The sequence below is a fragment of the Gossypium hirsutum genome, chromosome D01 (assembly GCF_007990345.1).
Source record: "Gossypium hirsutum isolate 1008001.06 chromosome D01, Gossypium_hirsutum_v2.1, whole genome shotgun sequence".
Taxonomy (NCBI): Eukaryota; Viridiplantae; Streptophyta; class Magnoliopsida; order Malvales; family Malvaceae; genus Gossypium; species Gossypium hirsutum.
In genome coordinates, this window is record NC_053437.1 from 61489109 (window position 1) to 61503331 (window position 14223).

The 14223-nt window shown below is 33.1% G+C and overlaps 1 protein-coding gene across 6 annotated transcripts; it reads right to left on the minus strand.

Annotated features, from left to right (window-relative positions):
- Window positions 1-7479: 7479 nt before the first annotated feature.
- On the minus strand, window positions 7480-10775 carry LOC107928206 (protein WVD2-like 4). Of its 6 annotated transcripts, none has more exons than XM_041087615.1 (9): window positions 10529-10775; window positions 10324-10391; window positions 9664-9894; window positions 9187-9572; window positions 9002-9073; window positions 8824-8905; window positions 8665-8736; window positions 8447-8554; window positions 7480-8107 (listed from the first exon to the last, which is right to left on the minus strand). In XM_041087615.1, the coding sequence occupies exons 3-9, from the start codon at window positions 9889-9891 to the stop codon at window positions 7649-7651; spliced, it is 1407 nt and encodes a 468-aa protein (XP_040943549.1). In that variant the 5' UTR covers window positions 9892-9894; window positions 10324-10391; window positions 10529-10775; the 3' UTR covers window positions 7480-7648. The 6 variants fall into 6 exon arrangements, with proteins under 6 accessions (XP_040943549.1, XP_040943548.1, XP_040943547.1 ...); XM_041087614.1 differs by having other exon boundaries at window positions 8824-8908; XM_041087613.1 differs by having other exon boundaries at window positions 8824-8908; window positions 10517-10662.
- Window positions 10776-14223: the final 3448 nt, after the last annotated feature.

A 14223-nucleotide genomic window follows, 5' to 3' on the forward strand; every position in this document is an offset into this window, starting at 1 on the left:
ATATTATTATTTAAGCCCTTAATTAAAAAATATTCTTTTGTATAAAGGGATTTTAACTTATGTTAAATGCTTAGAAAAACATTAAATTTAGCATTTAACCAAAGCTTTATTTTAATATACACATTTTATTACCTTCATCAATCGAATATATTAATAATATTGTTGATTGAGTCGTCATCACAAGTTAACTTGATTTTAACTCGAGATTAATGACATTACCATGGTATAGTTATGTGTTTTATGATATTTTTAAACATATTGCTATATTCTAAAAATGCAAATTTGATAGATAGAGTTAGTATATTTTAAATTATATATAGGGTGTATGGTTTGAATGAATTAAAAATATTAATAGAACAATTCATATAACCAAACTAAGATTTGCGGAATGCAGTTAAAGTCGGTGGTATGAATTTATTGTTGGTAACGGAATACTTATGCACATATTGATATGACAGCCCACAACACCATTAATCATCTAAATTAGAGATTTTGGTTGAATTAAGAAATTAAAAACGTCCCTTTTGGTTCTAATTATTAGAATTTACCTTTTTTTTTTAACATTTTATTTCTGTTCCACTATTGCAAGAAAGACAGCACAAAATCGTAACTGAAACATGTCACAGCAAACATATAAATCCAACACAATTCCACCATTTTTTTTTAATTATTTGATTGATATGTCTAGCCCTGTAATCCGAATGAACCAAACCACCGAACCACGGAGGCGATCACGGCTGCCAAGCCGTTCCCTTTCTTCCTCTAACATCGTCGACTGCGGCGGCTGTGTCAGCAACAACAATAGCAGAAGGAGCCGGTCAATGGACAGTGCCAGTTTCGGGGAGATTTGTGGGGGTGCCACAGCTGAGTGTGCGGCTATTTGTTGCTGTGCCCCTTTCGGGATAGCCAACTTTCTAGTTTTGGCAATGTACAAGATCCCTGCAGGGTTATGCCGCCGTGCTATTCGTCAGAGGCAGCGGCGTAAGTTGGTGAAAAAAGGGTTGATTCAGACGTGGGACCACCGTGGATGTGAGGGTCTCCAGATTCACCCAGTGGAGGAAATTTTCCCAGTTGTGAATGGTTCTGAAGAAACTGAAAAGGCTGTGAATGAACTGGAAAAAGAAATGTGGCAAAGGTTTTATGGCGCCGGGTTTTGGAGAAGTCCTTCTCAGAGGGAAGGTGATTCACCTAGAATTAAATAACTGTTAAAAAGAAGAAGAAATATTTGGACTAAATATTGTTTTAAATTGGGATTTTATTAACTGATTTTGATGTCATAAAAACATGGTTCTGTTTTAACATGTAAGAAGTGGACTATGACATTGGGGACCCCTTTGGCATAGGGTTCTGAAATTTTTATGTCTTTGCTTTTGGATTAGCTTCATTAGGCAAATGACAACTGTGCGACCCAAATGTTTGGGTTGGAGTTCCGTTTCAAACATTAACACTTGACGATGTGAAAACCAGGTTTTTAATATCATCTAAATGATTTTTTTTTTAAATTAAAGAAATTTGGTGTATTAAGTCGAACTCGCCCTTTATCTATGTACTGACATATTAACATCCTACTTTTTTTTTTAAAGATATTTGATTAATATTGTTAAAATATGTTAACATAACGTATGGTGATACGTGACAACCTCACATTTCGACATGTGACAAAAATAAAAAAAAATTATAAATATGTCAAGCACAACCTTATATAAAAAATTTCCTTTTTTTTTCTATAAGAAAAATCAATTAGATCACTTGTTTATTAAAAAATGTGAGGCTACCACATGCCACTATGCTATTGGTCGTCAATGTCACGTTATTATATTTTAATAGTGTTAGACTTAATTCTTCATTGCTTTTGTGGTTAAAAAGTGCTTTTAGAAGAAAGTATTTTTGAAAAGTGCGGGAAAAAAATGCTGTTAAAAATTGTGGTTTGTTAATTTTGAGTATTTTCTTACAAAAAATTGTGGTTGAAGGTTAAAATATATTTTTTGGACATGAGAGTGGAAAGTTATATGATGCTTAAATAATTTAATATAATTATACATGAAGTAAAAAATTTAAATACTTTTTAAATCATTAATAAAAATTATTTGTAAAATTAATGATATATAAAATATTTTAAAACCTTAAATATAATAATAAATGGCATTTAAATAATTTAATATAATGATACATAAAACATAAAACATAAATCAAATTAATTTTTTATATTTAAATAGTTAATATAATTTAGAGTATTTTGATACTTTTTGCTTCCAAACACAAAAGCCAAAATCCAAAAGCCAAAAACACCTAAATTCAACTTTTGTATTTGGGTGGAAAAACACTTACTATTACAATTTTGTCTCCAAAAGCCAAGTGTTTTTCATTACTTCTCCGGTGGAAAAAACACTTTTGAAACCTTAGTCAGGTACCTAAAAAAATACTAAGTTGGTTTACGGTTTCCAAGTTCAAGTATCAATTAGGTTTAAAAAAAAATTTAGATACTAAGTATAAGTAGTCAAGTTCAGATATCTATGTATATATTAACCCATATATACATACATACATACATACATACATACATATATATATATAAAGGGTAAACGACATTGGTTAGCTTTCATTTTGGTCACTTAACTAAAAAAAGTTACAATTTGGTCACTAAAGTTTTTGAAATTATTTTTTTGTCACCTAACTGTTAAATGTTACTTTTTTAGTTGATATAATAACAATCGAGTCCTCAAATTTCATCTTTTCTGTTAATTTGACCCTAATTACATATTTAGAATGATAAAAAAAACTTAAAATTATTTAAAAAATAACATAGAGGTCAACTTACTAAATGGGGCTCATTTGACCAACATGAACTGGTCCGATTTGTGGAACTCGTGGAGAAGCCCATCTACTTAAAGCCATGATGGGCTAGTGAAACACTCTAGTAAAATTAGAGTTATCAGGATAAATAGTGTAAATCCTAAAGGGATAAGATTTATAAAGTTTAAATCCTTAAGACTTTCAATTGTAGATAGACTCTACTATAGACCGTCGATGTAACTCAATCTGTACCATTGAATTTGGGGGAGCTCAACTATAAATAGAGGCCTCCCCCTTCATTTGTAATCACTTCATTCCATTCATAGTTGTGAATATATTTGAGAGTATTTACTCAAACACTTGGCATGCTATTTTCCGTTGGCTTTTCTGTTCTTCGTTACTCTTTCGTTTGAGTTTACTCCCGTTATATTTTAGTGCATTAGAGAAATTCTACGAGAATTCTCACATTTGAGAGAGTTAGGCTGACTTAGGCACATTTGAAGTAAAGAAATCGCCTAAGGCTGTGCTAATTGCTAGATAAAAGGTCTAACCCCGTGACAGTTGGTATCAATGAGGTAAGGTTCGGAAGGTGAGTGGACAACTTCTTGTGGGAGGTGGAGCAATAATTTCATGTTGTGGACATAAAGGATGATGATGCTAAGGTAAATACTAATGCTCAATATTTTACTGATTTCTTCTTTGGTGGAGACGTAGGTCCACAGATAAAAAGTGTGGTCAGGTTACGATTAGGACTTAGGTGAAGTTCTAGAATGAGTTTAATGAGAAGTTTTACCCCCAATATGCCGAGAATAAGGCTTGGGCTAAGTTGTGTCGATTTTCACAAAAAAGGCACAATTCGGGAATATGTGAAGGAGTTTAGTAAACTGATGCTCCAAATCATGGATCTGAGTGAGAAAGAGGCATTCTTCTTTTTCATGGATGGTTTGAAGTCTTGGGTTAAGTAGGAATTAAAATGTCGAGGGGTCCAAAAACTGTTGAAAGTCATAATCGTGGCAGAGTTCTTAATCAAGCTTGTTCTGAGGAAATACAAGTTTGAGCCTTCCGAGTCCAAAGAGAAGGGCAGTGATGGGGAAGATGAAAATGGACAGGTTGATTTTAACAACGATAATGGTGGCCATATTGGTATTGAGAAACTACAAAATGGGAAAAAGAAACCCAAAAAGTCGTGGGAAAAGAAGAATGGGTCATTGAAATGCTTCTTTTGTGAATGTACGTATATAGTAAGGAATTGTTCGAAGCAATCCGTGTTTTTTGTCATCAAATAGGATGATGAGCCAGAAAAATCTCCCATGAGACTTGGTTCGGTTGTGCGTGGGTTCAAATCCAAGAGGGGCAATTAGAATGAGAAGATTATCCAGAACAATCCAAGACTTCCGTGATCAGTAAAGGAGTGGAAGCGAAGCCAAAAAGTGAGACTTTGAAGCTTGGATCAATGATACTCAATTCTGCGAAAGCAAAGAGGGATCACAAGCAGAAAGGGCTGATGTATGTGGACATCAACATCGCAGGTCAGAATAAGAGTGTTTTTTTTATACAAGGGCATCAAACCTGTTCATATTAGAAAAAACCGTAGGTAAACTTGGTCTTTCAATTAGTAAGTCAACTAAGAAGGTCAAGACTGTTAATTCCAAAGAGGTTCTAACTATGGGAGTAGCATAAGGAGTTGCGCTACAAACCGGTCAATGAAAAAGCAAGGAAGGAATAATTTAAGGTAATTCGCTTGGATGATTACAACTTTGTTATTGGATTAAATTTCTTTGACAAGGTTAATGCTCTTTTAGTTCATTTTGCCAATTGTATATGCATCTTAGATACTTGACAACAAAAATGCGTTGTGTTGATGAGTCGAGACATGAGGAGAGGAACAAAGGTATTATCGATAATCCAACTAATTGAGGATGTTCATTATGGGAAGAACATCGTTTGGGTATATTAGAGTGCTAAAGAGACCATCTTGGAAATGTTAGAGGGGCAACAAACTGATATGAAGTCTGTTGAGTTATCAACGGGGCTACCACCTAAGAGAGAGGTGGGTTGTGCATCGAACTTTGGGGGAAAAGTGGCGATGTAAACTGGGTAGTTGAGACGAGTAAATGCAATGAGTGAGGTGCATCTCAAACACTTTGGTAGCGTTTTTAATTCTAACTTGTTGGCTTGGCAAACATAGGAGCCTTTTTAGAGTTCTAAAGTGGGTAAGCCGATGGGCTTACAAACTAGAGTTAACGAGAATACTCAAAGTTAACTTGGTTTTTAATGTGGGCATGCCAAAGCCTATTTGTGCGGGTCAAGGGGATCCTGTCCGAGACAAGTCACAATGTGGGCGAGTAAGAGTGACAGGCTCTTGCGAACGAGATGTACCAAAAAGGAAAGAAACAATTTGAGTTAAGAGATGACGGAAGCCAAGACAAGTGTTCCGAGGGGTGGGATTACCTAAAAGAAAGACTTGTCAAGAATTGACCGAGGCATTGAGAGAGTTTTGAGGCGAGTTAAACCAGTTCCATTCTAAAGACGCACGAGGGTGTTGCGAGAATGGGTAGGGGAGAATTTCACGAGCTGCAGATTAAAGCCCGTGACTATTATGCATAGAACGCCTCATAGAGGTCAACTTATTAAATGAGGCTCATTTGACTAACATGAACTGGCCTGATTCGTGGAACCTGTGAAAAAACCCATATACTTGAAGCCTTGATGGTCTAGTGAAACATTCCAGTAAAACTAGAGTTACCAGGGTAAATAGTAAAGCACCCCATAGGACTCTCAATTGTATATAGGCTCTAATCTTGACTGTCGATGTAACTCAATTTGTATCATTGGATTTGGGGGAGCTCAACTATAAATAGAGGTCTCCCCCTTCATTTGTAATAACTTCATTCCATTCATAGTTGCGAATATATTTGAGAATATTTACTCAAACACTTGCCGTGCTATTTTCCTATGGCTTTTTTGCTCTTCATTGTTCTTTTGTTTGAGTTTGCTTTCGTTATACTTTGGTATTTTAGAGAAATTCTGTGAGAATTCTCACCCATGACAATTACAAATTCTTCCAAGAACACCTCCAAATGCTATCCATAATTAAAAATGTACAAACATTTGACACTATCCATGGGAATCGAGCAAAAACTCGTGGCTTAATCTTACCAACTTGTCAAGATCTATCATTTTCTTCTCTCTTTTTTTGTTGAGCTCTGCATTTGTTGGATCCTCCTTGATTTTTTGTTTCATAAAATTTATTTTTTTTGAGTCTCCTCAATATTTGGCTTCTTGAGGCTTTCATTTTAAGTATCTTCTATTTTTCGAGTTTTAAAAGGCTTTCACTTTTTAGATCCCATAAAATTTCCCAAGCATATTTATTTTAATTTTTTGGTTTATTGTAAATTGATCCATTTTTGGAATCCTTCAAGCTTCCATCTTTTGAGTTCAATAAAGTTTTTCAAGCACATATTTTAATCTTTAGATTTATAGTTTTTAATATTTTTATTTAAAAATCATAAAAGAAAAGTATAAAAAAACAAAAGTGTCACCATAATAATCTTAATTATAATTTAAAAGAATAAATGTTTATATAATTTCATAACTGAGTTGATAATTCAATTAAGGATGATACCAACTTGATAAAATACTTAATATAAGTATTAGATATACAGACGATGAAGCAACCAAAATGTGAAATTTTCCTAATACCATATTTTTGAGATTTTCATCATTGCATATTATGTTTCATGTAGGTAAAGTGTACATATCATCTTGCTGGTGGGATCACACAGGTTTAAGCTCTTCCTTTTTATATGGCTTATTTTTAATAAAAATTGTCATGTCCCTCTAAAAAAATTGGAATAATTTAATTCTTGTTAATTTCGAAAGTAAACCCTAAACTCTTAAAATTTGATAAAAAAATTCTTAAATTTAAATTTAAGAAAGATACTCAAACACCCTAAGTTTTATCTATTAACTAAATTTTAAATTGAAAAGATGAACTTACTATTTTTTTAAATAATATTTTTAATAGTGTTATAAAAAGGAATTAAATTGTTTGATATAATCCAAGGGTATTAATTTAGAAAAAAATAATGTTCAAGTTAAAATAAAATGTTAAAAATTAAAGGTTAAATGTTCCGATGAAAAATAATAATATAATTGAATGTATGATAAAAAAATTTAAATCTATAGTTGAACACGATATGATACACGAATTTCTAAATTAGCTGTAACTGATAGTTACAGTTAGCATAAAAAAGATGAAGACAAAGACAGTAGCAGTGGATAGATTGCGATCAAAGTTGTAGTTGGAAGGGACCTATAATTCAATAATTGATTCTCCAGCAAGCATTCTCCTTGATTTTTACACACACATATATAAAGGAGCTGAATTTCCATTAAAATTTGCACAAGTTGTCTCTATCTCAGGCACCAACTTGTGCATTGTCTTATCCTGGAAGGAAAATATTACGAGGATCCTGAATTTCCCAGAATATCAGTCCCCCTATGCCTATGGCTAACTGAAGATAACAATTACAAGTTATACAATAAACCTGAAGCTTAATTCATTTGACTCGTGTGTTAGATATCGGTTACCGGCTATGTTCATGTCGCTGACAGATTGCCTAACAATCCAAATAGAAAGAGAACAGTAGCAAACACTTGCAGTAGAATTTAATGAAGGAAATATGATTTGCAATTACCTGTTGATGCATATATAACTTATAATGTGTATGATAATAACCCTCCAAAAAAATATGTCATAATCAACTTAGAAATACTATTCACAACAACATGAAACTTGAGATTAATAAGTAAAAAATGAAGCTATTAACACAAGGCTTGAGAATCACGATCTTCAACCTCCGACAGTGACTTGACGGGGCATCGTATCGGAGTTGGCCAAACTTGGAATTGGTCCACCATTCTGAGCAGGGTTTATTTCGCCCGATACAGTTATGGCATCCTTGGATTGAGGAAGGTTGATTGGTTTGTTCGGGTTTTCTTCAGGCTTCCCGACACAAGCATCCTGAACAGGGTTCTCCGCCTTCTTTGTTTTCGGTTTTGACTTTCCGGGCTTTTCTTCAGCTTTGGTGGTCTCCTTAGGTTGAACCTTAGGCTGGGGTTTCTTTACAGTCTTCTTGGAAGCAACATTTTCTTCATTACCGTTGGTTTGGGTTCTTTTGGTTGAACAGTTCCGCTCTTGGTTCAAGGACGGGCGAACAACAGAACCATCAACTTCCGAAGGGTTATTTGTTGCAGCAACATTACTCTTGTTCCTTCCGAGCTTTGGGGATATTGCACGCGTAGTTGGTATCTGTGACAATTACAATAGATATCAGATAAAGCTCTCTAGTTTGCTGTGAAAATGCATCGTTTTACTGATATGTCAAGGACAAGCAGAAAATCAATTAACGATCGAGAAGGCTGTAGTTCCCAATCGTTCATGGTGTCCCAGTAAGACAATTCAATATTCATACTATAGATATCACAGTTACCATTATCACACCATATGGACAATGATTAAACACGGTCCAATAATAGGCATATCCAAAACATTCTAAGGCGGGTGTGGTATAAAAGAGCATAAATCTGATAAAAGAATACAAGCCAGGATGAAATAGTAATAAAGAAAAAAAGAAAACCATCAAATTACCTTCTTAAGTTCAACTTTTGGAGGAGGTTCCTTGTAGAAATTCGGCATTGGTGTAGCTTTAAAAGTCAAGCTCTTCCTTAATTGCTTGATTTCCGCCTCCTGGTTCTCCTGCACAACGCAACAAACCACAAAATTAATGAAATGAAGCAGAAAAGTAGGGAACATAGAGAAATATGTTCGTTCGTGTAATGGTTATATTGAAAAGTCATTGCCAAGACCTTTGATTTTGCCTGCAGGTTATTCTTTTCGACTTCCTTAGCATGGATCTTCTCTTCTAGCTTTGAAAGAAACTGGAGAAAAAAATCATGAAAGGGTTACTATAAACTTAATGTAGTTGAGGGCTATCGGCAAACAATGAATTGATGTATATTCCCAACCTCCTTCCTCTTTTCAGCACGTTCCTCCAACCTGAAGGTGAATCCTGACCCACTACTCCTCCTAGTGCTACGAGAGGTGGCACTGCTAATAATCACACAGAAATATTGATTAAACGATAATGATTAATAAAACAAGTTGCATAGCAAATGGAAGTTAAAACTAAAGTAATGACAGTACGAAGTAGTGGAATGGGCATCATCGTCCTCTTTGCTCTGCATTGTAGCTGCTATTGGCTTTGAATCAGCTGATCTGGAAATCATACAGGATTTGTTGAGATCTATTGGCTTTGAATATAAATGCATTAACGGTATAAGATATTAACAGTGTGCAGCTGAGTGATGATAGGTCACTAAGACACTTACTCGGATGATGAAGAGGGCTTAGCAGCCGTATTTCCAGGACCGGACTTTGCCGGCTTATTGCTAGGCAAAGATGCTATAGTGGTCCTTCTAGAAGAAGCTCCACCACCATTTGCATTTGCCGGCTTTGTATCAACATGGATGGATCCGCGCCTGTTGGGATGACTCAAACGAGCTGATCCATTGGAAGAAGGGGCATGAGTTTTTGAGCTTTTCTCTTGGGAATGTTTGAGATCAGTGCTCTTCACAAGACCATCCCCATGGATTCTTCTTGCAGGAAATGAAAGACTTTGAGACAGAACAGGCCTCTGGTTACGAGAAATCAGAACTGCATTTCTCAGATTAGGTTTATCGTTTGTCACCTTATTATTCTTTGCATTACCAGACTCCTATACATAGAAATAGGCACATACACAAACAAGAAATTATGCAAGTGATCAATATAAATAGAACAGCTTGAATGTATGAAACATATGGCACCTTTAAGGTTCTTGACAATTGAGTTTTGGAAACATTTGCAGGAGCTTTACTTGTCTTGCCTTCAGATTTTGTTTCTTGCTGCTTCGAATTTGAATCCCCTTCACCATTAATGTCAGCATCAGCATCATCATGTACCTTTTTCTTTTCTTCTGTAGCAGATTCTTCAATATCTGTTTTTTCACTCACAATTATCTCTTCCTCCACTGTAACCCAATTTTCAGACTCCATGTCCTGCAAAATTACAAGTGATAACCATCGGCATCAACTTAAAAACATCAAAAAACTTGAAGGCTTTTCTCGCAAGAATGTTAAATCAATGGCATTGCTCAATTAGATTATGAAACTACAGAATTCAACCAAGATCTAGCTTTAAATGAGTGATCATTGTACTGAATCTAAATAGCATGTTCCCTTTTCACATTCTCTACTAAAAAAACACTACAAACTCTGATCAAATTGAATAAAAAACTTGATATGAGAATCATCTCAGAATTGAACAAAGATCCAACTAAAAATTCTACAATTAAAACTCTCCAAGCCAAAAAAAAAAAGCATAAGACAACCCTGACATCAAAAATTAAACCTTAATGAACATAACCAGACAGAATTGCCATAAACTCAAAAAGAAGAGAAACAAAAATTAAGAGTAATTTTTATTACCTTTCTTACAAGAGTTTGGACTTAAGAGAACTGAAACGCAAAGCTTCAAAGACTAAACGAAGAAAGCACTGAATTTGAAAACAAGTAAACAATAAAAGAAAGGAACTTGAAGGATTAACAAAGAAGTGACAAAATCTGGAACTAAAAGCTAGAAATCCAAACTGGGTTTTGGTTTAAGAGGCTTAATTCATACAAAGTGGCTTACGTAGTGTTGAGAGAGAGAGAGAGCTGTGTGTTTTGTTTGTGTATATTTTTTGAGTTTAAAGGACGAGTTTTTCAATGAACTGGATAGAAAGGTTGATGAAATGACCGTATTGCCATGGATTTGGATGGCTTCTTGCTCCCAATTCAAAGATTTTAACTTGCCCTTTTCCGAAAATTACAAATCATAATGGAGGGAATAAAATCTGTTGTTGATGTCCATAAAAATGAAGTCTTTGTTGTGTTTCACAACTGGTAATTTCCAAATGTTGGGTCTATTATTTGTCTAAATTTGGGACACCACATTTCATTTTGTCACCATTTTTCAATTATTTAATCAGCTTAATATTTAATACATTACTCTTTTATAAATATTATCAATAAACAAAATAATTACATACCATTTAAAATTTTAATAGTATTCTTTACCATCATCCTCTTACTATAACCAAATTGATATACTCGTCTTATTCAATCTAACTGAACCAACTTTACAATGGTTGATTCGCTCAGTTACATCAATTAATCAACCTATTTATATATTTATTATATATTATAAATATATTTAACATAATTAAAACATAATATATACGATGTTGATATGAAACTAAATTGAAGGAGAAATGATTGTATGAAACTGTGATTTTACGTCATTCATGTCTCTTTCTAATAGGAGAATGACAAATCAGATGTTAGCCAACATACCAACATAATCGGTGTAACATAAAATTACTTATATTTAAGCCTCTGTCTGAATTAATGTCATCATTGATCTGTATATTAAAAAGAATTAAATATTAACCATTAAGAAAAATCACACACTAAATTATCAAAAGTAAAAAATAACTACCACAAACAATAATCATTAATTTAAAAACTATTCATAATTTAAAATTTTAATTTATCATACTTCCATAATATAATTATTATTCATCGTCAGAATGAAGGACACAAATTCTGGAATATATTAAATGTAAATAGAAGTGGTCAAAAAAGGAGCTCCATAAATGAAGGTCTGAAATCAGATTGGAAGTATTGGGTTAGAAAATGACAAGTCAAGTTTTATTGTGAGAAAAGGGTGTTGGAGATGTGGGAAGTTTCAGGCAACAATCTAACATGTGTTAATGCCAATGTTGCATGGTGCTAATCAATGAATGTCCGGTCTTTAGTTTTGGACAATTTTTTTTGCCCCCATTCTATGATTATTCGAGTATTAAATCACTATTTGGTGTTTGAATTTGACAATAACTCTTATATCGTGGTTTAAGGGGAATTTAGAAAAATATTTAGGAGTGACCGAGACTGAATTATAAAATTTTGAGAGATCAAAATATAATTTTATCATGTATTAGTTTATACTTTCATATTTTTTTGAAAGGACTAATCAATTTTTTTTTTCATTTTGAAAGTCAAAGTGTAATTTTACCATATATAAATTTATAATTTAATGATTTTAAGGGGATAAAATCTAATTTTCTATTTTTGAGGGTCCTGCCCCTCTTTGTGTTCGCCCTTGTTGGGGTCTAAAATTTTTTTTTGTTCAAGTTAGTCCTTAAACTTTACAATTTCTCCCATATTGGGACCTGAACTAGACAATTGTTCTCGTATTGGGGCTTGAATTTTTTTTTGTCCAAGTTAGTCGTGGAACTCGGCAATTATTTCCACATCGGAGCTTGAACTTTAGGGTTTTCAAAGAAATACCGAGGACTAACTTGGATAAAAAAAGTTTAGGCTCCACTGTGGTAATAATTGTTAAGTTTAAAGACTAACTTGGACATAAAGAGTTCAAACCTCAATACGAAAACAAATGCAATGTTCAAGGACTAACTTGGACAAAAAAAGTTCAGACCCCAAAAAATGAGTTTAAGCTTTTATCTAAGTAAAGAGCGTTGACATTCAAGTGGATAAAAAACTCAATATTTTTTATTTTATAAAAAAAAGTTAAAATATATTGTTAAGTCTTTGTATTTTGACAAAATTTGGGATCTAATCTTTATATATAAAAAGTTAAAATTGAATTCGTCTTACTCTTTCGATTTAACCTCCCCCCAATTCAATCTCGATTAACTTAACATGTTGATAAAACTGTACTTAATATATTATTACAAAAAATAAATATCCAAATTAACAAAATTTGACAGAAAACACTATTTGTATTTATGATTAGAATAGGATTTGTAATTTTTAAATTATAAGGACTAAATCATAAGTTTTGTAAGAGGTATAAGGACTAAGAAGATACATAGAGAAAGAAAAATGAAAATGTAGAGAATTTTGAAATAAAATTAAATTGAAAGAATGTTGAAAAATGAAGGTGATGGGTTGAGCAAGATCTAAGCCAAATGACCTAACTCACCAACCACAACTTGAAATGTTAGAATCCTATCTTAATCTTTATTAATTAAGTGGGTATTGATATCATTTTAACACCTAAATTTGTCCTTAATTACTGCCTTAAGCAAAGGCATTTTAGTCCAAATAGAAACAAAAATTCATTGCTTAAATTGGATTTAAGGCCCAAAAATGTCATTTCACTACCAACCCAATAATTGAAAATAAATAAATAAACACAATGCACCGTTGAACAACATGGAAAGTTCCCAAAACAATTACAGAACACCCCTCCCCCCTTCAACTTCACGATGTAAGTTGAAATGGAGGAATGGTGGGAGAGGTGTGCAACTAAAAGTAAAAGAGCCGGGGTATGACCCACAATAATCTGAAAGATGACGTGGCAAGACCGAGGAACAGATGCACCTAAGGTAACAGCTGTCACAGAACGTGCATGGTAAGATGAAGATTTGTTTGTTTGTTTGGAGAGACGGACAGCTTCTTTAAATCTGTTTTTTTAAGGTAAAGGATTAATCTTAGCCGTAGGATTAAATGCTGGTGGTCGCTCCCAAATCTCAATCATAGCCTCTCCCATTAATAAAGTTTTCATTTTTGATTTTTTTTTTTGTTTTAAAAATTTACAAACATAATCAAATTAGTAATAAATATAATTGAATTAAAAATTAAAAGCTAAAATAAAATTTTAACATGTGCATTTCAACCCAAAACTCAATTTTAATTTTTTTAAATCTCTCTCTCTATATATATTTTAATGTGTAGGATTTTGCAGGTGGTGAGTTGCAGTCGGGGCCGAAAGAGGGGGAGTCGGCCTTCAAGTGTTGGTTTATAACGCGTGTATCCCACGCGCTATATGTGTGTTTGCAATTTGCATGTGAAGGGTTTTGTCCGTGTCTCTGGATTTACTTAAAATTTTGTTTTTATCATCTTTTTGAGAATCCAATGCAATTTTTCGATAATGTCTATTTATTTAATCGTAAGACAAGAAAATAAACAAAATCAACGGCTTCTCGCTTTTTCTTTAACAAACGCTTTTTTACTATTTTATTATTTATTAAAATAACATGACCTTCAATTATTTATTAAAATATTATTTTTTGAATAATAACATATTTTTTTTGAACATCTTTAAATTTCGAAATAACAAAAAAATTTTATCTTGTCAAATCGATGTCTGACATGTCATTTCCAGATCTCTAATCCCCACCATAATTTGAGGCCAAAATTACATTAAAATGATATTAAATTTATGAAAAAAATGATTCGTTTCTTATTATTTTGATAAATAAATCTAAACACATATTATTCAAGTATATAATTGATTTCATCCGTTAATTGGATACTAATTCT

Excerpts from the sequence above, each read along its gene's own strand:
- LOC107928206 (XM_041087614.1), bottom strand. The coding sequence starts at position 9,891 with ATGGAGTCTGAAAATTGGGTTACAGTGGAGGAAGAGATAATTGTGAGT. Across the intron at positions 9,074-9,186 it reads AAGCCCTCTTCATCATCCGA|ATCAGCTGATTCAAAGCCAA; the intron begins GTAAGTGTCTTA and ends TATGATTTCCAG. Across the intron at positions 8,108-8,446 it reads CAAAAGTTGAACTTAAGAAG|ATACCAACTACGCGTGCAAT; the intron begins GTAATTTGATGG and ends TAATTGTCACAG.